Source organism: Chiloscyllium punctatum, chromosome 13 (assembly GCF_047496795.1).
Source record: "Chiloscyllium punctatum isolate Juve2018m chromosome 13, sChiPun1.3, whole genome shotgun sequence".
In the NCBI taxonomy this organism is placed as follows: Eukaryota; Metazoa; Chordata; class Chondrichthyes; order Orectolobiformes; family Hemiscylliidae; genus Chiloscyllium; species Chiloscyllium punctatum.
Genome location: NC_092751.1, coordinates 87,811,363 through 87,838,263, shown reverse-complemented (window position 1 = coordinate 87,838,263; position 26,901 = coordinate 87,811,363). Strand labels below are relative to the sequence as shown.

The following is a 26,901-nucleotide window of genomic DNA, read 5'->3' as shown; positions in this document are numbered from 1 at the left end:
GACAAGTCAAGGAGGCAGTGCTGAGCTGGAAGTTTGAAACTAGGATGAGGTGGGGGAAGGGGAAATGAGGAAGCTGTTGAAGTCCACATTGATGCCCTGGGGTTGAAGTGTTCTGAGGCGGAAGATGAGGCGTTCTTCCTCCAGGTGTCTGGTGGTGAGGGAGCGGCAGTGAAGGAGGCCCAGGACCTCCATGTCCTCGGCAGAGTGGGAGGGGGAGTTGAAATGTTGGGCCACGGGGCGGTTTGGTTGATTGGTGCGGGTGTCTCGGAGATGTTCCCTAAAGCGCTCTGCTAGGAGGCGCCCAGTCTCCCCAATGTAGAGGAGACCACATCGGGAGCAACGGATACAATAAATGATATCAGTGGATGTGCAGGTGAAACTTTGATGGATGTGGAAGGCTCCTTTAGGGCCTTGGATAGAGGTGAGGGAGGAGGTATGGGCACAGGTAGATGGGCCAGTGTGGCAAGCACTTAGAAGGCAAATGGCATATTGACCTTCATTGCAAGAGGATTTGAGTTTAGAAGTAGGGATATCTTATTGCAGTTAAATGCCCTCCCTATCCCTGTTTATCTGCCTATTACTCTGATTTCCACATTAATAAGCATCTTGAAATTGAACACATTTGGCCAAACTTCGGGTACTTCCTGCAGGTTGTAACTATTTTGCTAACACTGCTGTGAAGCACCTTCGAGAGTTTTGTTACATAAGGACACCACATCAGTATACGCTGTTGAATTCAGTGTCCATAGAGTTTAGTTACCATTTCTTGGATTCTGTGCTCTTTACTCTTTGAAACATCATCCCCACTCCTGGAAAAATACCACCCTCGACACCACTGCTGTTGCGAACCAGACTTGTATCTCTGCTTTATCTTCCTTTATCAACCATTTTGTAGTTGGGGGAATGTTCACCGAGCTGGGAAGTTGATTTGTAACCCAATGTTGCTTCCCAAATCTCTTAGAGTCGTAGAGATGTACAGCATGGAAACAGACCCTTCGGTCCAAACCGTGCATGCCGACTAGATATCCCAACCCAATCTAGTCCCACCGGCCAGCACCCGGCCCATATCCCTCCAAACCCTTCCTATTCATATACCCATCCAGATGCCTCTTAAATGTTGCAATTGTACCAGCCTCCGCCACTTCCTCTGGCAGCTCATTCCATACCCGTACCACCCTCTGTGTGAAAAAGTTGCCCCTTAGGACACTTTTATATCTTGCCCCTCTCATCCTAAACCTATGCTCTCTAGTTCTGGACTCCCCGACCCCCGGGAAAAGACTTTGTCTATTTATTCTATCCATGCCCCTCGTGATTTTATAAACCTCTCTAAGTTCACCCCTCAGCCTCCGACGCTCCGGGGAAAACAGCCCTAACCTGTTCAGCCTCTCCCTATAGCTCAAATCCTCCAACCCTGGCAGCATCCTTGCAAGACTTTTCTGAACCCTTTCAAGTTTTGCAACATCTTTCCAGTAGAAAAAGAGACCAGAATTGCACGCAATATTCCAACAAAAATTTTCATCTTCACCTTCCAGCCCCTGCACTGTAACAGTCTGACTGTGGGTAGTACACGGTGGCACAGTGGGCGGCACGGTGGCACAGTGGTTAGCACTGCTGCCTCACAGCGCCAGAGACCCGGGTTCAATTCCCGCCTCAGGCGACTGACTGTGTGGAATTTGCACATTCTCTCCGTGTCTGCGTGGGTTTCCTCTGGGTGCTCCGGTTTCCTCCCACAGTCCAAAGATGTGCAGGTCAGGTGAATTGGCCATGCTAAATTGCCCGTAGTGTTAGGTAAAGTTGTAAATGTAGGGGTATGGGTGGGTTGCGCTTCGGCGGGTCGGTATGGACTTGTTGGGCCGAAGGGTCTGTTTCCACACTGTAAAGTAATCTAATCTACACCCTTCTTATCTGTTAAAACTGTATTTATTATTTGGACTATACATTGGGAAAAATGATTTCTCAGGATTTGTCATTTTTCTTAAATAAGGAAATTCATACCTAATGCCAGCACTAACAGATATCTTGCAAAAATAGATCAAGGTAATAGAATCAAAAGGATACTGGACAACTTGTGAGAAGCCTAAGGCTACCTAAGTGCATTAACTGATGTTAGCCTCCCCCTGACACCACAGAACCTTTTAAAATCACAATTGCTGCTGGTTACCATTTGGGACTGTGATGTAAAGGGAAGTCTTCACCTGGAGCATGGTGAAGCTTTTAATTCTGTAACCCAACGGGGTGTGAAACCTCAGTCTTTGACTTAGAGATTAATAGATTTCTAGACATTACAGATATCAAAGGATATGGGAATGGTATGGGAAAATGGTATTGAGGTTGGATGGTTCAATGGTGTAGCAAGCTCGATGGGCAGAATGGCCGACGCCTGCTCCTCTTTCTGATGTTCCTACCCTCCCTCAATCCCTCCAAAATTCACATTCTTTTTAAATCCTTTTACAATTTCTTCCACCTCTACCTCTGTAAACTCCTTTGACCCTGCGATCCTTGCTTAGACTTCCCTCTCAGTCAAACTGTAGCTGGAAATACAAGAATAGAAAGAGGCCACTCAGCCCTTTTGAGACTGTTCTAACCTTCAATCACAATCAGGGCTGATCTGTGACTCAACCCAATTGCCCCCTTCTGAGCTCCACAACCTTAATTTACACGAGTGCATTCCCTTCCCATCCCTCGCTCAGTAACCCAATCTTCGTGCTCCAAAATATTCCAACTCTCTGCATCCCTCTCCTTCTTAAGGACCAAGTTTTAAAAAAACTCAAAGATTTTAATCCTTCTCCTCCTTTGGCTGTCATTGATCCATTATCCATTATCTGATTAACTGATTTATTGTGTACAGTTTGTGGTTGCTCCATTTTGACAGTGCCGTGAAGAGAGAAGGAGTGAGGCAAGGGCTGCCGGGAAGGTATGGGCTTAATTTATATTTGGGCAGTAGCTTAACCCAAGATACTACACGTGTAGTATCTCTCTCCCGCCGCCGCCCCCCCTTTCCCCCCCCCCCCCCCCCCCCCCCAACCAGAAGAAAAAGACTCAGTAAGGTAAGGCTTTTATTTTTTTCTTTTATCTTTATTTTCCATGTATTTAAGTGCATTGTTTGGTTTTAGTTAGTTCATATAAAGCTAAGCTTACAATGACGGGGGACCTCAGACCTGTGGCATGTGCCTCTTGCTTGATGTGGGAGCTTAGGAACGTGTCTGACGTGCAAGAAGTGTGTCCAGCTGCAGCTTTTGTTTGACCACATGATGGCTGTGGAGCTGTGGATGGACTCACTGTGGAGCATTGGACTTTGGTAAGGCATTTGATAAGGTTCCCCATTGTAGACTAATGGAGAAAGTGAAGTCACGTGGTGTGCAGGGTGTTCTAGCTAGGTGGATAAAGAGCTGGTTGAGCAACAGGAGACAGAGAGTAGTAGTTGAAGGGAGTTTCTTGAAATGGAGAAAGGTGACCAGTGGTGTTCCACAGGGGTCAGTATTGGGGCCACTGTTGTTTGTAATATCATAAATGATCTAGAAGAGGGCACTGTTGGTATGATCAGCCAGTTTGCAGATGACACGAAGATTGGTGGATTAGCAGAAAGCATAAGGGACTGTCAGAGAATACAGGAGGATATAGATGGACTAGAGAGTTGGGTGGAAAAGTGGCAGATGGTTTTCAATCCAGACAAATGTGAGGTGATGCATTTAGACGAGATTAATTCTAGAGCGAATTATCCAATGAACGCAAGAGCCTTGGGAAAAGTTGATGGACAGAGAGATCTGGGAGTGCAGCTCCATTGTACCTTGAAGTGTGCTGCATAGTGAATCGAGTGGTCAAGAAGGCATATAGTATGCTTGCCTTCATTGGACAAGGTATTGAATATAAGAGTTGGCAAGTCATGTTACAGTTCTACAAGACATTGATTCGGCTGCATTTAGAATACTGTGTACAGTTCTGGTCGCCACATTAACAAAAGGATGTGGATGCTTTGGAGAGGGTGCAGAGAAGGTTTACGAGGATGTTGCCTGGTATGGAAGGTGGCTATGAAGAGACGTTAAGTAGGCTAGGTTTATTTTATTAGAAAAAAGGAGATTGAGGGGGGAACCTGATTGAGGTTTATAAACTCATGAAGGGTATAGATAGGGGTGGATAGAGACAAGGTTTTTCCCAGAGTGAAGGATTCAATAACGAGAGGTCACTCTTTCAAGGTGAGGGGTGGAAAGTTTAAGGGGGCAAGTACTTCACACAGAGGGTGGTGGGCATTTGGAACGCATTGCCAGCAGAGGTGGTAGAGGCAGGAACGGTCGATTCATTTAAGATGCGTCTGGACAGATGCATGAGTAGGTGGGGAGCAGAGGGATACAGATGTTTAGGAATTGGGCAACAGGTTTAGACAGTTAATTTGGATCAGCTCAGCCTGTTCCTGGGCTGTAGATTTTTTTTGTTCCAAGTTCTTTGTTTTTGATTAGATTAGATTCCATACAGTGTTGAAACAGGCCCGTTGGCCCAACAAGGAGGGGACATGAAAGGTCCTTAGTTGGTAGGATTAGGGAAAACCCTAAGGCTTTCTATAGGTATGTTAGGAATAAAAGAATGACTAGGGAAGGAATAGGTCCAATCAAGGATAGTAATGGGAAGTTGCGTGTGGAGGCTGAAGAGATTGGGGAGGCGCTGAATGAATACTTTTCGTCAGTATTCACTCAGGAACAGGACATTGTTGTTGATATGAATACTGAGGCACGAATAAGTAGAATGGATGGCTTTGAGATATGTAGAGAAGAGGTGTTGGAAATTCTGGCAAGGGTGAAAATAGATAAGTCCCCTGGGCCTGATGGCATTTATCCTAGGATTCTCTGGGAAGCAAGGGAGGAGATTGCAGAGCCATTGGCCTTGATGTTTGTGTCCTCTTTGTCGACAGGAGTAGTGCCAGAGGACTGGAGGCTAGCAAACGTGGTTCCCTTGTTAAAGAAGGGGAGTAGGGATAATCCTAGTAACTATAGGCCAGTGAGTCTCACTTCTGTTGTGGGCAAAGTCTTAGAGAGAATTGTAAGGGATAGGATTTATGCACATCTGGATAAGAATGATGTGATCAAGGATAGTCAGCATGGTTTTGTGAAGGGCAGGTCGTGCCTCACAAACCTTATTGAATTCTTTGAGAAGGTGACGAAGGAGGTAGATGAGGGGAAAGCGGTAGATGTGGTATATATGGATTTTAGTAAGGCGTTTGATAAGGTCCCCCATGGTAGGCTACTGCAGAAAATACAGAGATATGGCATTGAGGGTGAGTTGGAGGTTTGGATTAGGAATTGGCTCTCTGGAAGAAGACAGAGGGTAGTAGTTGATGGCAAAGGTTCATCTTGGAGTGCCGTCACTAGTGGTGTTCCGCAAGGATCTGTTTTGGGACCATTGCTGTTTGTCATTTTTATAAATGACCTGGAGGAAGGGTTAGAAGGTTGGGTGAGCAAGTTTGCGGATGATACGAAAGTCGGAGGAGTTGTAGACAGTGAGGAAGGATATGGCAGGTTACAGCGGGATATAGAGAAGCTGCAGAGCTGGGCAGAAAGGTGGCAAATGGAGTTCAATGTAGCTAAGTGTGAAGTGATTCACTTTGGTAAGAGTAATAAAAAGGTGGATTACTGGGCTAATGGTAGACTACTTGGTAGTGTGGATGAGCAGAGGGATCTTGGTGTCCATGTACACAGATCTCTGAAAGTTGCCACCCAGGTAAATAGTGCAGTGAAGAAGGCATATGGCGTACTGGCTTTTATTGGTAGATGAATTGAGTTCCGGAGTCCTGAGCTCATGCTGCAGTTGTATAAGACTCTGGTGCGGCCGCATCTGGAATATTGTGTGCAGTTTTGGTCGCCATACTATAGGAAGGATGTAGAGGCACTGGAACGGGTGCAGAGGAAGTTTACCAGGATGTTGCCTGGTATGGTAGGAAGATCCTATGAGGAAAGGCTGAGGCACTTGGGGTTGTTTTCTTTGGAGAAAAGAAGGTTTAGGGGTGATTTGATAGAGGTGTACAAGATGATTAGGGGGTTAGATAGGGTTGACAGTGAGAACCTTTTTCCACGTATGGAGTCAGCTATTACAAGGGGGCATAGCTTTAAATTAAGGGGGGGTAGATATAGGACTGATGTTAGGGGTAGGTTCTTCACTCAGCGAGTCGTAAGTTCATGGAATGCCCTGCCAGTAGCAGTAGTGGACTCTCCCTCTTTATGGGTATTTAAGCGGGCATTGGATAGGTATATGGAGGATAGTGGGTTAGTGTAGGTTAGGTGGGCTTTGATTGGCGCAACATCGAGGGCCGAAGGGCCTGTACTGCGCTGTATTCTTCTATGTTCTATGTTCTATAAGTCCACACAGACCCTCCGGAGAGCAACCCATCCTGAACCATTCCCCTACACTTACCCCTGACTAATGCACCTAACACTACGGGCAATTTAACATGGCCAATTCACCTAACCTGCACATCTTTGGACTGTGGGAGGAAACCGGAGCACCCAAAGGAAATCCACGCAGACACGGAGAATGTGCAAACTCCATACAGACAGTTGCCCAAGGCAGGAATCATACCCAGGTCCCTGGTGCTATGAGGCAGCAGTGCTAGCCACTGAGCCACCATGCTGCCCTTTGTTCTTTGTTCTTCATCAGCAGAAGGATGTGGAGGCTTTGGCCTACATGCCAACTACTTTGGAGGGAATTAACTACGAGGGGAGATTGGACAAACTTGGTTTGTTTTCAGTTAAACCTCGAAGGACTGGGGGAGACCTGATAGAAGTTTACAAAATGATGAGAGGTGTAGATAGAATGGTTAGTCAGAGTCCCAAGGTAGAAACGTCAGATAATAGGGAACATAGGGTTTGAGATAAAAGGGAGTAAGTTTAAAGCAGATGTGGGAGGCAAATATTTTTTACACAGAGGGTGTTAATGACTGGAATTTGCTGCCAGATGAGATGGTGGACATGGATGCAATCGAAATGATTAAGAGCCAATTCAACAGATAGATGAATAAGCAGAAAATGGAGTGATATTGACTGCATGGAGACAGACGGTTTTGGTTTAGAAAGGTATATTGTGTTCCTGAAGAAGGGCTGATGCCCCGAAATGTCGATTCTCCTGCTCCTTGGATGCTGCCTGACCTGCTGCGCTTTTCCAGCAACACATTTTCAGCTTTGACACAGTCTTAGTCATCCAAAGGAATTGTCCCTGTTCTGAACTGTTCTTTGTTCTATGTATCCTTCTGTCTTGACTTTTCTCCATTTCAAAGGCGCTACAGTACATGAAAAACACCACAGTTGCATTTGGGTTAAGGGAAGAGCAAACAATGATCCCTGTTGTAACATTCTGAAAACTTTCTGGAATTTCTTGGAAGTGAAAAGAGACTGTTACTTTAGAACAAACTGTTGATTTTATATAAAAAGTACAATTGCCTACCTAACCCAGGCTATCGCTTTATTTCATTTAATTTTAATACTTTGACAACAAGGCAAAGATTAACCAGTTAGCAGCACACTATCCCAGAGAGATTCTTTCAAATCTTCTTGCTTTGTTCCATCTGTCCTGATTTAATAAAATTGGGATTTAGCATACTGATGTTGAAATACAGCTAGGTATCTCTTTGGAAATTGAGATTTGTATTTCTTGATAGTTGGAGAGCCGAATTAAATGAAACAATGCGATGGTTCTAAACCAACGAGAACAGAACTTGATTTGTTCTTGGGATGTACAGGTCATTGGCAAGATCAGTATTTATTCCTCTTGACCTTTCTGGTGGATTACCCTCTTAAATAATTCGCACTGTGACTTTTTCCTGGAGTGGTTTGATGTATCTGAGTGGCTTGCTGGGCTGCGCCACGAGGGTATTTGAAAGTCAACCACATTGATGTCAGTTGAGAGTCACATGTTTGTCAGACCAGGTAAGGATGGCAGATTGCCTTTTGTAAAGGACGTTTGTGAACCAATGTCCAATCTGTTAGTTTCATGATCGTTCTGAAAGAGAAGACACTTTTGTTCTAGATTTACAAATTATGAATTAACAGTTAATCAAATGCATTTAAACATTCTCCCAGCAGCCACTGTTGGAACTTGAACTCACTGGCGTCATGGTGGCTCAGTGGTTAGCACTGCTGCGTCATGGTGCCAGAGACCCAGGCTTGATCTCACCCATCCCGGGTGACTGTCTTTTTGCACAGCCTCCTGTGCCTATGTGGGTTTCCTCCGGGTGCTCCAGTTTCCTCCCACAGTCCAAAGATATGCAGGTTAGGTGGATTGGCCATGCCAAATTACCCATAGTGTCTAGGGATGGGCAGGCTATGTGGATTAGCCATGGGATATGCAGGGTTACAGGGTGGGGTGGGGGTGGGGGGGGTTTCCGGACAGGATGCTCTTCAGAGGGTAGGTGTGGACTTGATGGGCTGAACAGCCTACTTTCACAGTGTAGGGATTGTAATGATTTTGGGAGTGTTCATATGGACCTTGCAGGCTATCGCTTTAACACTATCTCTATACAAACATTGTAGTTAAGACAGCTAGTACCTTAATGGTTAATGGACATCACAAGATAAACTCTGTTATTAGGATATAAATGACTGTTCGTAGAAGGTTCTAGGAAAAGACAATGACTGCAGATGCTGGAAACCAGATTCTGGATTAGTGGTGCTGGAAAAGCACAGCAGTTCAAGCAGCATCCGAGGAGCAGTAAAATTGACGTTTCGGGCAAAAGCCCTTCATCAGGAATACAGGCAGAGAGCCTGAAGTGTGGAGAGATAAATGAGAGGAGGGAGGGGGTGGGGAGAAAGTAGCATAGGGTACAATAGGTGAGTGGGGGAGGGGATGAAGGTGATAGGTCAAGGAGGATGGTGGAGTGGATAGGTGGAAAAGAAGATAGGCAGGTAGGACAAGTCATGGGGACAGTGCTGAGCTGGAAGTTTGGAACTGGGGTGAGGTGGGGGAAGGGGAAATGAGGAAACTGTTGAAGTCCACATTGATGCCCTGGGGTTGAAGTGTTCCGAGGTGGAAGATGAGGCATTCTTTCTCCAGGCATTGGGTGGTGAGGGAGTGGTGGTGAAGGAGGCCCAGGACATCCATGTCCTCGGCAGAGTGGGAGGGGGAGTTGAAATGTTGGGCCACGGGGCGGTGTGGTTGATTGGTGTGGGTGTCCCAGAGATGTTCCCTAAAGCGCTCTGCTCAGAGGCGTCCAGTCTCCCCAATGTAGAGGAGACCGCATCGGGAGCAACGGATACAATAAATTATATTGGTGGATGTGCAGGTAAAACTTTGATGGATGTGGAAGGCTCCTTTAGGGCCTTGGGAGGAGGAGCGTCGCAGGTTTTGCAATTCCTGCGGTGGCAGGGGAAGGTGCCAGGACGGGAGGGTGGGTTGTAGGGGTGTGTGGACCTGACCAGGTAGTCACGGAGGGTGGAAATGGGTGGGGAGGGAAATATATCCCTGGTGGTGGGGTCCATTTGGAGGTGGCGGAAATGTCAACAGATGATTTGGTTTATGCGAAGGTTGGTAGGGTGGAAGTAATTTGGTTTTAGTTCAGTGCTAAGTGCTGTGTAGTTAAAATTAATGTGCATGTCTGTGACAACCAGCTTGAGTTCTGACAAAACACAGTGAGGTGGTGATATTGTTAATGGATCAGCAATCCAGAGAGCCGGGCTAATGCTAGACGAGAGTAGAGTAGAGTAACTTTTATCTGTCTTTTCTACTAAATACAACTGATACAGTAAAAACAAGTCAGTGTTCCTCCAGGACTGAGGGTGCTACATGGACTGCACAAACAAGAGGTATGGGTTAAAATTCCACAGTGGCAGACGGTGAAATGTGAATCAAAGAAAGTTTGGGATGAAAAGCGAGTGACCATGTAACAATTGTGGTTAAGACCCATCTGGTTCACAAATGTCCTTTACGGAAGGAAATTTGCCATCCTTACCTGGTCTGGTTTACATGTGACTCCAGACCCACAGCAATGTGGTTGACTATTAACTGTCCCCTGAAATGGTCCTAGCAAGCTACTCAGTGCAAGTGTCCATTAGGAACTGGGCAATAAATGCTGGGCATCCACATCCCATGCATAGATATAGGAAGAAAAGCAGAAGTACTGGAACTATCTATTACGTACTGTGCTGTATAGTAAACTTACTGTGTTTTTCAAAACTGAGTCTCGCTTCTGCAGAAGACTTTGTGTGGCTATCCTTCACCACTTGTAACTCAGACTCATTCCAAGAAGAATGGTTGGCAGTGGTCCTACCTAGGGCACAACAGATGGCAGAGCTAGATCTGAAAATATACCAAACTACGCAATGACCAACAGAGCATCCAAGGAATCACGTGGTTAAAATTTCCTACGGTAGTGTCATCAAAACAGTTATACTTTGGTGGAATTACTTCCTGTTGTGTGCTATTATTTTGAATATGTACTTACTTTGTTCACTTGTGGGCATTGCTAGTTGGCTAGCACTTATTATCCATATCTAGTTGGCTTTCAGTAATTCCGTCAGCCTTACTGGTATATGTCAAAGCATAATAATGGGTTTAAACCACTGGGGCTTGAGGAAGCATTACTATTTCCATGATGTATTCCTTCATCAGGCGTGACAGTGAACATTTCATGCCATCTACTTGTTACTCACTCTGACTAGACTCCAGAGGTTGCTGGTGCTGGCACTATGGAAGACTGCAACTCCAAAAATGCTTCTACCCATTTATGTTGTGGCCAGACTTAGAAGAGTGCCCTGGTTTGTGTGCTGTGTGTGCTCAAAAAGCCATCAAAATAGGCAGATCATGACATCAAAAAGCATCTAGTGCTAAATTGGAGCTAAACTGCCATTTCTGTCTTTGAGGTCACATAAGCACACCTCTCCCCCACCCTTTCAACACCAGCAATTAAACGTGTGTTCAGCTGCATTATGGGTCATTAGTAGAGTAATAGGAATCATACCTTTGCTCTAAGGTTGGCTACTAAGCATGTCCGAAAGGAGTAAAGTCATGAAGAGTTGGCATTGAAGACTAATATCTGTATTCCATCCCTTATGATCTTCAACAGGCCATGGAGCTGAGGCACAGAGGGAAAGATTGATGATTCGTCCTAGGAAGAGGGAAAGATTGAAGATGAGGCACAGGTTGTAGAGAGGGAAAAGGGGAATGGTGTAGAGGAGGCACAGGCAGTAGAGAGGAAAGCTTTGCTCATGGAGAGGAGGAAGAGAAAGGGCAAAGATGGGAGAAAGAGATATTGATTAGTGATTATAGTCCTCCTGAAATATCCCTGTATGTCCCCATTTCTCTCTTCCACTGTTACTAGTCATCATAGCATCACTTTGGCCAAAATCCCAAAATAAGGGACACAGAGGGAAATATTCCAGAACAGTTTGATCTGACGACCCTTCCAGTAAGCTGTAGGAAACTAATATATTCACCTCAGCGTGTCTTGCTCAGTGCCTGAGGTGGGGAGGGCCTTACCTGTGCAATTGCTCATGTGCAGAGCTACACTCCCGTAACTCCAGCACAGTCAGTGGAGTTCACTGAAGATGGCCTCACTGCTCTGGGTGTTCACCTCCTGGTTTCGGATGGGGCTACCCAGCAAAGGCAGTAACGGCCTGTGACAGCCAGCAGAGGGGCAACAACTTGGGGCGGGGAAGATCCTGTCAGACCGAAAGTGGTGGGAGCCTGAACATAGAATTGTGTTCCCCACAGGCTTGGGAGGAGGGAATAGGGGAGCAATTGCAAAGCAAGGCTGTCTGTGAACACCCCAACTGGAACTTGCACTTGAAGTGGGATTTTCAAAGATGGGAACAGAGAATCACATTCCCTGTAACCCCAAATGCAGCAGCCTGTGTGATTGCCGTCCCTATAACGTTGAGTATGTCTCCTTTATGGAGCTCAGTATAACTGCCCTCCTGCCAGTTCTCTGTGGTTATGTAGATCCTGACCTGCAAGACAGAGAGAAGAAAGTCCGAGTCCATTGTGATATGTTTGGGTGTTTTGTGTGCAAGTTGCCAGAAGTTACAGAGAAGCTGGCAGTATTGGTACGTGTGTGTGATGGACAAGGCTGACCATCCAAATGTTAGAGGCACAAGTCCTGATCACTAATAGGCGAGAAGTGAGGATGTGATGCATTGAGCAGTGTGAGGTTTTGGAAGTGGAGTGCGGAGGAGATTCCATATGAAGATACAAACATTGACCTTGATTGACAATCTCAATTGTGTGAGATCATTGCACTTCTTTTTAACTTAGGACAGACCTTCTGAATTGAGTTCCTTTGGGTGTGGCTACTCCCAGTTCCTTCTGAGGATGTGTCTTGAGGAACTCCTGCCCCTTTCCCTCCCCCCCCCCCCCAATTTCTCCCCCCCACCCTGCAATGGACACATCATCTCTCTCCTCCTCTCGACCTCCATTATTAAACCTTTCAGCATCACTTCTGAGGATCTGGGAACACTGTTTCCTTGGAGCTATTGCTCTGTGTGCAGATTTTTCTAGGAGCTATGGGTGCACTTTCCCTTTACGAGGCTGCCTTTAGAAAGTGTAGTTTGAGTCTGTGTTATGCTGGCCTCAGCGCTGTGTTTATCCATGGGCTATACTGTTTTCTTACATTGATTAACGGAGAGCAAGAAATGGATGTAATTGACTTTAAATCCAGTATGGTTAAAAACCCATCATTGTAGAAGCTTTTCAACGCCTCATGCCTTGACATTATTCAAATCTATTCACAGAAATGGAAAAAAAAGAGCAGGTTACAATGAGAAAAATAAGTGCTTATGCAAGTTACAGTCTGTGTTTCTACAGGTGTCAAAATTCTGGGCTTAATTTTACATCCAGTTTTCATCAATTCATGTTATGGACCAGACCAGCTCCCCCCTCAAAATATTTGAAGAAGGTAACATAGACCCTAACTTTTTTCTTATGTTTAAAGGCAAATGTAAAATGCCATGTTCCAGATACAATGCAAGTGGTCAAATTACTTGATGTTAAGAAAACACAATTTAATTAAACACTATAATTAAAATACAACCAAAGAAAAAGGAATTTAGAAGAACTTAACTCTTGGCAAACTTAACAGAACAATAGGTACAGTAACTAATACTAATTAACTGTTTCAATATAGTAACATCCCATAAACATACCCATTGGTAAAAAGGAATGTTCAGAAAAATAGATTTGCCTCACAAGTAACCCAGCAGCAGAGAGAAACCCTAGCTTCTAGCTGTAACTGAGAGAGGGAAAAGATAGCTTCTTCCTCAAGCCCACAACAGCAATTGCTTAAAGTTAAACCTAAAACTTCAAAACAAAAACCTGGAATGCTTGCTTTGTGAGAGCTGGCCACACCCTGCCAGGCTGCTTCTATTATTCCAACTTAAAAAAAAAACTCCAAGGCCTCACATGTATTTGCTTTAGTGTTTTTTGGTAGATGGTTCAGCACTTGTGCCTTAAAACCTCTATTTGAAAAAAAAGGGTAAAATATAACACTGCCTTTAGAAAGTGTAGTTTCATTCTACGTTATGCTGGCCTCAGCACTGCGTTTTTCCATGGACTGTACTGTTTTATTGTATTAATTGCCAGAGGGCAAGAAATGGATGTAATTCACTTTAAACCTAGTATGGTTAAAAATCCATCATTAGAGAAGCTTTTCAACGCCTCATACCCTGATGCTATTCAAATGCATTCTTAAGGCCACAGTATCATCACAAATATAAGTCTGGATAGACTCGTAGTGAGAAGTGATGTGCTCAGGCCTGACAGCTATAACATATAACAGGGTGGCATGGTGGCTCAGTGGTTAGTGCCGCTACCTCACAGTGCCAGGGACCTAGGTTCAATTCCAGTCTTGGGTGACTGTCTGTGTGGCCTTTGCACGTTCTCCCTGTATCTCTGCGGGTTTGCTCTGGTTTCCTCCCACAGTCCAAAGATGTGCAGGTTAGGTGAATTGGCCATGCTAACTTGCCCATAGCATTCAGGGATGTGTAGGCTAGGTGCATTAGTCAGGGGAAATGTAGGGTAGAGGAACAGATCTGGTTGGGATATTCTTTTGAGGATCAGTGTGGACTTGTTGGGCCAAATGGCCTGTTTTCACACTGTAGGGATTCTATGATGTTTTTCACCAAGCTGTTCAGAGATGTTATTGCAGACCTCTGGAACAGATGGGACTTGAACACAAATTGCATGGCTCAGAGGCAGAGTCTCTACCACTGTCCCACAAGAGTGCTAGGGCTGACAGCTGTAGAGTACATGCATAACTCACTGGCTTTCCTCACCCTTTTACTGTAGAAGTTTGCCTTAAGCCAATGACTGTAAGTATCTCTGAGGATAAACACATTCAAGAATTTTAAACTTGTGCACAATTCCCAATAAGTCAACTGAAATTTTGCAAAAAAGATTCTTGTTTTGTGTTTGTAAAGTAAAATGAATGAGCATCAAAGCATCACGATAATTTCCTGGGGCTGCATTCACGCCGGGGACATCTGCGTGTTCTTGTTGAGTAATTCCGTGAATGTTTAATTGAGTGAATTTTACAAACTCCTGTCATCCATCACAAAGTTACTCCTGAGTTTTGGCTAGTTTTCCCTTGCACCAATGGAGTACGCTGTCACAATATAGTTGGGCTTATTAATAGTGACCTCACTGATACTTGGCTGCAGTGTCTTTGTTGCCAATGAACAAGGAGAAAGCTGACTTGATTTACAGCAATGCGGCTGTGGTTAGTTTGTTTTTAGCTGATGTCTTTACAAGACTGTGATTACATCAACCCCATTGAAAACTGTAGGATTGGATTTGATGTGCCTTTTTGCACTGTGTTGAAAGACCATGAAGGACAGCAAAAGGAAACGACTCTGAATGATAGTATAGATTGTACCCAGTAGGAGGGCATCCCACTGTAGAGTGTAGTCTTGCTGTCCATTAGCAATTCCAATATTCCCATTCTTCCTCCCTTCTCCCTGCATTTTCTTTTTAAACATCAGATGATTCTGCAATTTTCTCCTGAAATCCAGAATTGAATTTGCAATGTTATCCCAATGTACCCAGGAAACAACTCCTTTCTGAAAGAGTTACTGGACAAATAATTAAAAAGTAGAATATGTTATAGCCCGGTCTACAATTCTGGACAACTCCATATCTGCAGTTCGTACTGTAGAAGAACTGAAAAGCACAGCTTTTTGGATCTCAGATGGTGCAAGACATTGACGCCGTCACTAAACTGCAGGTAAAATCCTCTGACTGTCTATTTCAGAGAGAGTGAGTGCATTTACAACAACAGTGTCAAGAGAGCAGAGTCTGGTGTGTATTTTCTTTAATCAGATTTATTATTGCCGCATGTACCTGGGTACAGTGAAAAGCTTTGTTTTGCCTGCAGTACAGGCAGATCATATCATACAGAGTGCATTCGGGTAATAGGACAGAGCGAGGACTACAATCTTACAGTTGCACAGAAGGTGCATAAAGAGTGAGATCAACATTAAGTTTAAGATTTGAAATGCCCATTCAGTAGTCCACTAACAGTGGGGAAGAAGCTGTTCATGAATCTGTTGGTAGGTGTGTTTAAGTTTTTGTATCTTCTATCTGATGGAAGAGGTTGGAAGAGATTATAACTGGGGTCGGAGGGGTCTTTGGCTGCCTTTTCGAGGCAGCGAGAAATGTAGATGGAGTCAATGGATGGGAGTTTGGCTTGGGTCATGGACAGGGCTGTGTTTGTAACGCTCTGTAATTTTATTTTATGGAACTGGGCAGAGCAGTTTCCAGACCAACCCTTGATGCATCTGTATAGAATGCTTTCTACGGTGCATCAGTTAAAAATTAGTAAGTGTCTTTATGGACCTGCCAAACTTCCTGAGCCTCCTGAGGAAGTAGAGGCGTTGTTGTGCTTTCCTGACCGTTTTAGGTAGACCAGGAGAGATTGTTGGTGATTGTCACTCCCAGGAACTTGATGCTGTCAGACCTCTCCACCTCAGCTCCATTGATGTAGACAGGGCCATGCCCTCCATCTCACTTCCTGAAGTCAAGGACCAGCTCTTCCATTTTGTTAACTTTGAGGGAGAGGTTGCTATCTTTACCCCATGCCAGCAAACACTCTGTCTCTTTCCTGATTTAAAATTGTTGGTAAAGTTGTGTACTCCCCAAAAGCTTCTGCCACTAAGCTCACCCCATGTCTCCGTGCTGTATAAATTTGGGATCTTAGCATGAGAAACCTACAGCAAGCAGATAGTTGTGGCTTTGAGCTACCTTCAACATTGAGTAGAACTGTTTCATAATATTGATCAGCTCAATCTGAGTCACCATTCACCCCAATGCACAATGGGTGTACCATCTGTAAGAATGCACTGCACTAACTCAGCAAGACCTCCACCATCTAGAAGATCAGAGGCAGCAGCTTCATGGGAGCACCACCACCTGCAAGTTCCCCTCCAAGCCACTCACCATCCTGACTTGGAAATCCATCGCTGTTCCTTCACTGTCACTGGATCAAAATCTGGGAACCACCTTCCAAACAGAATGTTACTGTTTTACAATTGAAGCAGTTCAGGAAGGCAGCTCCCCAATATCTTCTCAATGGCAGCTAGGTGTAGTAGTAAATACTGGCCTAACCAACATCTGATAAACCATTCAATAAAAATAACTCTGCCTGTACTTCCAGGTTTTGCTGGGCCATTTCGATGACCTATTTAATAAGCTTAATGAAGTGAACCTTGTCTTTACCAAGTAAGAAGAATTCCACAAACTGCATACTTGCATTCGGATGTGTCCTACTCAAGCTGGGGTTGGACATTTAATGTTCTTTTATTATCAAGTCATAGATTCATAGAGATGTACAGCAAGGAAACAGACCCTTCAGTCCAACTTATCCATGCTGGCCAGATATCCTAATCTAATCTAGTCCCATTTGCCAGCACTTGGCCCAAATCCCTCTAAACTTTTCCTCTTCATATACCCATGCAGATGCCTTTTTAAATACTGTAATTGTACCACTTCCTCTGGCAGCTGTTCCCATACATACACCACACTCTGTGTGAAAAAATTGCCCCTTAGGTCCCTTTTATATCTTTTCCCCTCACCCTAAACCTATGGCCTCTAGTTCTGGACTCCCCCACCCCAGGAAAAAGATCTTGTCTATTTATCCTATCCATGCCCCTCATGATTTTATAAACCTCTGTTAGGTCACCCCTCAGCCTCTGACACTCCAGGGAAAACAGTCCCAGCCTGAAGCTTAAATCCTCCAACCCTTGTAAACATCCTGGCAACATCCTTGTAAATCTTTTCTGAATCCTTTCAAGTTTCACAACGGCCTTCCAATGTCCTTTATAGTTGCAACATGACCTCCCAACGCCTATACTCAATGCTCTGACCAACAAAGGCAAGCATCCCAAATGCCTTCTTCGCTATCCTACAATGAAGGATATACTTTGAAGGAACCATGAAATCACCATGAAAATAATGATACTTTGTGTTATTTTCTGTCAAAGCAATTAACTAATAAGTTAATGGGTTCTCCATCCATGATGAAATTCAAGGATTGCATTTGCTGAAAGCTAATGGCTTCTGAGAAACTCATGCTTTTATTGAAGCACAGATGACGAGTGGAACATAACAAACAAAATCTCCTGCACTGGTATCAAGCCTCAAGAAAAGGGTAAATGTTTCATACCATCATGAAAATAGTCCATTTTTTCTTCTTACAAAAGAGGCTTTTACCAGGTTTATTCAGCGAACTCAACAATAACAATAATTATTCACAAAATCTCTCAATAAAATAAGCAGTGAAAGTGGTTATCGACTAAACCTGCATACAGAAGTAAAATCTGTCCACCTTAATTCTGAAAATACATACTCTTACACTGACAGGACAAACGAACACAACTGTGCAGAGGTATTATGGATGGCAAAAATAGTAAAAGGAGTCATTAAGAGTCACTATCAAGATCAAGATTCCAAGCTAAAAGAGTAGATTGAGTTGACTACCTTTTGGTTTTGTGATAATGAGAACATGTTGCTGTTGGACAGGAGAACCTTGGGTCTGGGAGAAGGTCAGTTTGACCTAGTTCTTAGGGTTAAGTGTTCGGTACAGCTTCCAGGGTTTATGAGCAGATCAGAGATCCTTATTTCTGGAAGTTTCTCTGATTCCTGGAAGTTTTTGTTTTGTTATTCATTCATGGAATAAGGGTGTCACTGTCTAGGCTAGCATCTATTGCTCATCCTTAATGGACCAGAGGACAGTTAAGAGTCAACCACATTGCTATGGGTCTGGAGTCACATGTAGGCCAGACCAGGTAAGGATGGCAGTTTTCTTCTCTAAAGGACATTAGTGAATCAGACGGGTTTTTCCCTGGCAACCCACATGGACTCTTTTTTGAAAATTGAATTCAAATTCTACCATCTGCCATGGCAGTATTGAAACCAAGTTCCCAGAACGTTACTTGGGTCTCTTAGTTCAATGAAAATATCACTAGGCTATCTTTTACTCATTGAAGGACAGAGAGACAGACAGCTCACAGCGCCAGAGACCTGGGTTCAATTCCTGCCTCAGGTGACTCTCTGTGTGGAGTTTGCACATTCTCCCCGGGTATGCGTGGGTTTCCTCCGGGTACTCTGGTTTTCTCCCACAATTGCCCGTAGTGTTAGATGAAGGGGTAAATGTAGGGGAATGGGTCTGGGTGGGTTGCGCTTCGGCGGGTCGGTGTGGACTTGTTGGGCCGAAGGGCCTGTTTTCACACTGTAAGTAATCTAATCTAGATGTTTTACCTCCTACCAGATTTTTTTAACCTTACCCCTGCCAAGTCTGTGGCAAAACATGAACCAAAACTCCAGAGGCTTTTGCTAGACAACAGCAACTTAGTTTCTAGGATTTCTCTTCAAGTTCACAATAAATCTTTCTTCAATCCAGGAAGGTCCAAACAGTTTCATTTTCCAGATGTCGCAATCTGGATGTGGATGTGTTCCTAACAATATTCAATGAATTATAAATCATCGCAGATTGCTGTTCAATTAGCCAGTGTCTACTGTTAACTTTGCTGACACAGCATCTCCTGTGAAACTGTGAGTTTCATAAATATATTGTGCACATTAGTTGTCCATTGACCTTTCTATAGAAAGTTAAACGAAATAAGTAACAGCATAAGTACCCTTTTAATAAAGTAATTATTAATAATTGCCAATTAATCTTGCTTGTCCAATACACAAACAGTTACAAGCACATAGTTTCATTCTTTCATGTTCTGAATAGATTTGAGGTGTTAAAACTATTAAATTTTATATCATGCTTCTCTATTTTATCTCTTTCGTTGCTCTTAATCCAATCTTCTCAATGCTCTCTTTATTTGCCTTCCTGTATCAGCATTTGTTGCCTCCTCCCTCCTCCTTAATCTTTCCTTTATTTGTTTCTTGATCTTTAAATCACATTGTTTAAGGAGATGAAGAGATAATCAAGTCTCAGAAATCTGATTGTGACTTTTTTTTTAAAATTTGAACAATTTAATAAACTTTTTACTTTCAGGAATAGCTACAAAAATTCTGGATTCCTGATGATGGGCTTATGCCCAAAATGTCGATTCTCCTGCTCCTCAGATCCTGCCTGACCAGTTGTGCTTTTTCAGCACCACACTCTTAACTCTGATCTCCAGCATCTGCAGTCCTCACTTTCTACTAGCAGGACATGTCTGCCAAATTTAATTCATTTCTTCTACGAGGTGACAGAGGCAGTGGAATGAGTTCTTGTGCTGTGGATGTAGTATATTTCATACAGGGCATTTGATACAGTGCCACACACTGGTTAGATAGTAAATTAGAAATATTTGGAATTGATGGCCCATAGCAGTATGGATTTGAAGTTGGCTAAAAGATAGGAAATAGAGGGGAGGTAGAGATGGACATTTCTAGGACTGGAGACAAGTTGAAAGTGGTATTCCCGAAGGATTGGTGTTGGAATTTTGCTTTGGGTAGGAGTATGGAGAGAAAGTAGGAGATTGGCATTATGTATGCTCTGTTAACGAGTTGGGTGCATCAACAATGGATCAAACAGCCTCCTTCTACGCTATAACACTACTGTGATTCTGAAATAGTGAATAGTATAACATTCAACAACCAGAAATATGTTGAATTTGACTGTCTCTTGGAGCAGGATCTTTCATCCTGATGAATCTTGCTCCCGTTAAACATGTCTTTTTCAGTAATTCCCTTAGCAGGAGACTCAGTGGCTTTAGTAAAGCCCCAAGCAATAGATTGAAGCTTGAGGAAGATGGTTTGAGGAATAAGATGAGGGAACTTGGGGATGGGGGGGGGTTGTGGGGGCTTGTGTTTTATTTCCGGGTTGCAAGCCGAGGGGGAAGGGAATACTCCAGCTCAGTTAATTTTAACCTTTGCACATTAAAAAAAGGGAAAATATTGGTTTGGTTGTTGGTATTTTCAAACCAACCTATTCAGAGATGGCATGATACCCTCTAGAACAGGTGAGACTTGAACATAGACCTCCTAGCTCAGAGCTGGAACACTGCCATCACATCACAGGATCTCTTGGCCACTGGCCAGAATTCTGACAGTTCTTTCTGCTGAAGACCTTTGAAGAGAAGGAGGATTGAGTTGAATGTATAATGGCCCTTTGGTCAAACTTAGCCCACACTCTGTAGCAAAGAAACAATTGTTAGTGTTTGGAGATTCTTGGCCAATCAACCTTGTCCAATTATGCAACGTGACTCAGGGGGTGTAAAGTGTGGGGGCTCTATAGAAGTACCTTTACAGTCAAAAAATAGATCAGAAATGGTATTCCACAGCAAATACTTAAAGTCATCTTTATTTTAAAGACTGAAAATGAAGGCCTTTTCTAAAACCAAAACATTAGGTTTCCCTTTAGGATATCGTCTATGGGGTAGATCTGAAAGAAAGTTTACTTGTTAATGCAAGTGAACACAGCCATGCTAGTCTGAAAATGCCTGATCTCATCTGATCTTGGTAAGTAAGCAGACTCAGGCCTGGATAGTACTTGGATGGGAGACTGCCTGGGAACACCAGGTGCAGTAGGCTTTTATAGAGGTTTGCCAAATTATGAGGGGCATGGATAGGTTAAATAGACAAAGTCTTTTCCCTGGGGTGGAGGAATCCAGAACTAGAGGGCATAGGTTTAGGGTGAGAGGGGAAAGATATAAAAGAGACCTAAGGGGCAACTTTTTCACACACAGGGTGGTATGTGTATGGAATGAGCTGCCAGAGGAAGTGGTGGAGGCTGGTACAATTGGAACACTTAAGAGGCATTTGGATGGGTGTATGTATAGGAAGGGTTTGGAGGGATATGGGCCGGGTGCTGGCAGGTGGGACTAGATTGGGTTGGGATATTTGGTCGGCATGGACAGGTTGGACCAAGGGGTCTGTTTCTGTGCTGGACATCTCTATGACTCTATGACTTGATGCAATCTATCCTTACTGCTGTTACAGCCTTGAGCAGATCCATCTAGCTTGTTATGCATAGTAACTTCCATTGATTGTGCACTAGCTGGTCAATTGGTAGATCTCTGTAGAAATTTAGAGCTCTGAGCTATATGGAATAAAGTCTAAGTAATTCATACACTTCTTCCCTGTTGAATGTGCCTTTGTTAGTAGCCACTTAAGAACTGAACATCCATCTAATTAAATCCTGCAGTACCAACTGGTTTGATATTGTTTGATAGATGTACAAATTATCAGATGTACAGCTGATAGTTTTTCAACCTTTCATCTGATTCCTAATTTCCAGGCACTTTTGTCTGCAAGATGGTTCCTTTTGTTCAGACTACAGCTGTGGTGAGCTGCGTCCTAACAATGACGTGTATAGCAGTGGAGCGATATGAAGGAATAGTGCACCCACTGAGAAGGCATTACCTGAACACAAGGGCATGCAAAATGCTCGGTAGGTCTTCTGTACATCCTAATTATGCAAAAGATGATAACGTGGTGAAACTGTCATTGGAAGAATGATTAGCCTCCTCCTCTGGGGCTGGGGTTCAAATCCCATTACGGTTATCCTGTAGAACTTAAATTCAATTACAGTGAAATCACAATAAGTCAATCTCAGATAACTTCTCTACAACTGGCGCTTCAGGTTATGTCTGGCTGGATAGGAAATCTAATGGAAGTTTGTCCATGGTAAGCTAAAGATCTGGACTGGTAAATTCTGATTAACCAAGTTCTTGCGCACTCATTGTATGACAGTGCAATCATTCCCTCTAAGGTGCACTACACCAATGTTCCTTGCATGACGATTGGCGGTGTCAGTATGCCAATTGCCGACCAAGTATTCTCGAAAGCCAGTCAGAAGATTGGAAGCAATGTTGGTACCAACCGATTGTAACAGAGTTAGGCTTTGCTAACCAAACAAATGTAAGAGTGCCAAAGCTATTGAGACAATGAAAAGTGCTGTGCTGTCAATTGGAGGCAATGGACTGAACTTATTTTTTGCCAAAGTATTGTATTTGTTGAGATTCATGGTCTGCTGTGGCCAATGTTGAATTTTCTCATGCCATTTTCTCTTCAGCTCGCTCATTATGCAACTGTCCTCTTGAAATCGTGTGGCAGGAGTGCTAACCACTGCCAGGAGCTGGTGAGGTTCTTGTTGGTGAAGCCACATTGAAACAGCAGGTCATAGAATCCCCTCAGTGTGGGAGCAGGCCATTTGGCCCTTTGAATCCATACCAACCTCCCAAGAGCACTCCACCCAGACCCACCTAACCATCCTGGTAACCCTAAAATCCAAATAAGCTCCACGTCTTTGGACTGTTGGAGGAAACCAGAGCAATCGGAGGAAACCCACACAGACACGGAGAATGTGCAAATTCTATATAGACAGTTGCCCAAGGGTGGAATGGAACTCGGGTCACTGGCGCTGTGAGTCAGTAATGCTAACCACTGAGCTACAGTACTGTCCACAGGAACAGCATGTCTCACTGTGATGCTTGATCCATTATCATTGAGGACATGACCTAGAAGGGAAACTTGCACTCTGTATTTTAGACAGGGTCTTGGAGGTGCTGTTGGAAAAGCAAGCTGGAGACTAGCAGACTGGGAAACCACTCCACTAATCCCCAGGCAGCCCCTTCCCAGACAGCACCCCTACCTCTCAGACAGAGCAAAATGTCCAGCAATGCCAGGAAGAAGGTCACTGCAACGCTACCATCTTCTTCCCACTACCTCCTAGTCATTCTAACCCTGCCACTGCACAGTAAGGTCACTGCAGTGATATACAGAGGTCAGCAAGATGGACCTCGTTCAATGTGAGTTCCCTGATTGGGGCTGTTAGCCTAGGCCAATCGGGGAGGCCTAGCTGACAGATATAAACAGGACTGTCAGTGGTTCTGCTCACTGTAGGAGCCGGCTCTGTGCTGGCTAGGTCAGTGTCATGTACTATGCACATGTAAGTAAAGGGTGACTTGATGATAGGATACTGGACCTGCACGGAGTTATGTCAATCACCAAGCTACTAGTCCACAATTCCCACTCTTTCCTGCAGCATCTCCACTCAATGGCCCTCAGCAACTTCATCCTCCAAGTACCGAGCCTTCTTGCCCTCAGTGTTTCTACTGGGGATACCTCACCATATCTACTCCACCTCCACTAACAACTCTTCTAACCACTTCCATCTCACTCAGTCCCTCCTTTTGGCACATTGCAGGTAAAACCTACACTAGGGAGGTGTTGGCATAGTGCCAATGTCACTAAATTGCAATCCAGTGGGCCAAGTGGGGGATTCAAAGCTAATCTAATGGTGACCATGTAACCACTCTTGATTATCAGTAAAACCCATCTGATTCACTGAAATGCTTTAGAGAAGGAAATCTGCTGTTTTTACCTGGTCTGGCCTACATGTGACTCCAGATCTCAGCAATGTGGTTGACCTTTAACTGCCCTCTGAAATGATCTACAAAGCCATTCAATTCAAGAGCGATTGGGAATGGGCAACAATTATCGGACTTTGCAGTGATGCCCAAAACTGAGCCAAGATGGCAAAGCGGGGTGGTAGGAGGTTGACAGTGGACACTATCAGGCGAGTGGGCAGAGTGCTCATTTGGAGATGCTCTATGTCCAGCCAGCCCAGTGTACTCACATTTCCACTCCTATTGCACATTGATGATCTCAACTCTGTTAAGCAGATATTAGCAGCACCCACACAACTCAGGCCAGCAGCTCAAAACATCAGCTCTTCCTGCGACGGAGGAGAAAACCAGCTCAGAGACCTTCCATCTTAATCTATCTGAGCGGACTGTCAGAGATCAGAAGCATAGAATCCCTACGGTGCAGAAACAGGCCATTGAGCCCATCGTGTCTGCACTGACCCTTCAAAGAGCATCCCACCCGCACCCAGGTCCCTGTCACCCTGCATAACCCATGGCCAATCCACCTAACCTGCACATCACAGAAAGTAACCAGAGCCCTTGAAGGAAACCCATGCAGACAGGGAGAATGTGCAAACTCCACACAGACAATCGTCCAAGGCTGGAATCGGGTCTGGGCCCCTGGTACTATGAGGCAGCAGGGCTAGTAATTGAGCCAACCATAAATACAATCAGTTATGACTCTAATCGGTGATTATGCTTTTAACATGACCGAACAATGTAAGGCTGTGTCTTACCATCGGCCTCAGCCAATTGGAGGCATTTGTTACACAGGAACACTGGCCCTCAGATTGCTTATCCCTTTAGCTTTCGTCAGTGTCACCGCAGGAAGACACTCTGAGACTGAGCTCCATTTTCTAACCTGTTCGGAGATGTTTTGACACACTTCTGGAGCAGATGGGATATGAACCCAGCTCAGAGCTGGGGATTCTACCATTGCACCGCAAGTGTCCTCCCAGTTATGAGGCAACGACTCCCCTCCAGGCAGAAGATGATCCCATAGTGCTGTGTAAAAGTTTAGTGGAAGGCGCAGAAACAGCAGGCAGGTTTGGTGGAGACTAGAGGTTGGTGTGAGGGACCAAAGTTTTTTAAATTCCATGTGATGGAAGTGGGACTGCTATATAGTTGAGGTACCACGTGTGTTTTGCCACTTGGACAAATCAAGTGATGCACATTTAGATTGTGTCAGGCAATGTCACTGTTAGCACAATGAGACGGATACATAATCAATTTGAGTGGCTTTAGGTGTTCTTGAGTTGAAGGAGGACCACCCGGAAACAGCTCTCCACTTCAGACAGCTGCAGTTTGTTACAAATTTCAAAATGCAGAGCCTGCAGTCTGAAAACATTCTCTCTTTCGGTGTGAGTGAAATGGGGAAAAAGAAGGAATGGAGATTGGGGAGCTGACAGAATTGAGACGCGATTCAGGTACGAGGTCAGGGAAAAGGCCATCATAAGCGGATTTGGGCTTAATGTCTAAAATTCCTTGCTTTTTTAGTGCTTTATGGCCAATTGCTCCCAGTTTATGTTGAAATTAGGGATAAACAACCAGAACCGCCACCATGCAGTTTCGATAAGTTGTATTCCCAATTCTCAGACTATTGGTAATTCTGCATGGCAGAATTAGGCCTAGCAAACTATGTATCACAGTAAAAACAGCAGAACTAAACGCTCCATCTATGCCATCCTCCAGTGATTACATATGTTTTGTTTTCATAATTTGACTGGAAATTAGTTCAGGATGAACAGTGCTAACATACTTTTCATTGCCAGGATTCGCATGGGCAGTGGCTGTAATTGTTGGATCTCCTATGTTGTACGTTCAACAACTTGAGGCAAGTTCTCTCATTTACTTTATATTAATGCATTATTCAAAATAAAACATTCTGGATTCATTTATTCAATTTAAAAAACAAATAATGAGACACAATCTTCTCAAAACTCACAAATAATGAGAGCCTGGTGCTTAAAAGCAGTACTTCCCAGTGACTCCTGAAAAGAAGTGCTTTAAGACTCTTACTTTACCAAACAAATTTAATCAACATTAATTGAACATTAATTTTGCACACAAACTAAACCAAACTAAAGGAAAGGTACTTTCACATGAACGAATTAATGCAACTGGGTATGTCTTTCAAATCCAATTGCTATGCTCCATGTATCTCTGTGAGACATGAAATATTACCGAAACACTTCCAAAGAACTATAATATACACCTCTGAAGCAGACTCACCTCCCACATCATAGCAGGAGGAAAAAAAACATTTCATTCAGGTCAAGTTATCAAGATCCAGTTTTCACCTTTGTTGATGAGTATGTCTTGTTTCATAAATGCCAAGAGACCCTTCTGTTTGGTTTTCCTTTCAACAGAAAATTAACTCTTGTTAGCATTGTGGCTCGTTAGCCAAAGCAGTTTTCTCTGCTGTCATTCTGATTTGCGAGTCTGTGTAACACAGTGGTTAGCACTGCTCCCTCAGCGCCAGGGACCTGGGTTTGACTTGAGCCTCGGGCGATTGTCTGTCTGTCTGAAATTTGCATGTTCTCCCTGTGTCGGCATAAGTTTCGTTTGGGTGCTCTGGTTTCCTCCCACATCCAAAGATGAGCAGGTTAGGTGGATTGGCCATGAGAAAAAAATATCCTTTAGTGTTCATAGATGTGTGGGTTAGCCATGGCATGTGGGGTTATGGGGAGTGAATGCTCTTCAGAGGATCAGTGCAGACTCAATGGGCTGATTCGCCTCCTCCCGTACTCCAGGGATATCACAAGAATTTTAAGACTATCGCTTGCCTTTTTTTTTGACATTTCAACAGTTTCTTCTGTTTGGCATCCAGATCACATGGGCATGAATCCAACTTGATCCTTCCTTTTCAGAATATTCTACAGAATGTTTTGAAAAGATCAAGAAGATCTATAGTACAGCAGAAATGTCTGTTGGCCAATCTCATCTCTGTTGGTCATTTCACCTTAAGATTGAGGAGACATTAACCTTTGTGATATATATATATATAGCTGTGTGCGTATATATACATAAAAATGGGTTGCTCAGTTAATGGCCTGATTTTGTATTTTTAAAG

At 44.0% G+C, this 26,901-nt stretch overlaps 1 protein-coding gene and 1 pseudogene across 2 annotated transcripts in view; both read left to right on the top strand.

The window, feature by feature from the left end:
- Positions 1-26,901, top strand: part of LOC140484617 (pyroglutamylated RF-amide peptide receptor-like) — a 59,855-nt gene that overhangs the window by 15,100 nt on the left and 17,854 nt on the right. The window contains exons 2-3 of one of the 2 annotated variants that reach the window (XM_072583134.1): positions 21,698-21,850; positions 25,601-25,662. In XM_072583134.1, the coding sequence (XP_072439235.1) occupies positions 21,698-21,850; positions 25,601-25,662 (215 nt within the window). The remainder of the gene's footprint in view (positions 1-21,697; positions 21,851-25,600; positions 25,663-26,901) is intronic. The other variant, XM_072583135.1, reaches the window with a different exon arrangement.
- Positions 20,873-20,991, top strand: LOC140484770 (5S ribosomal RNA; annotated as a pseudogene).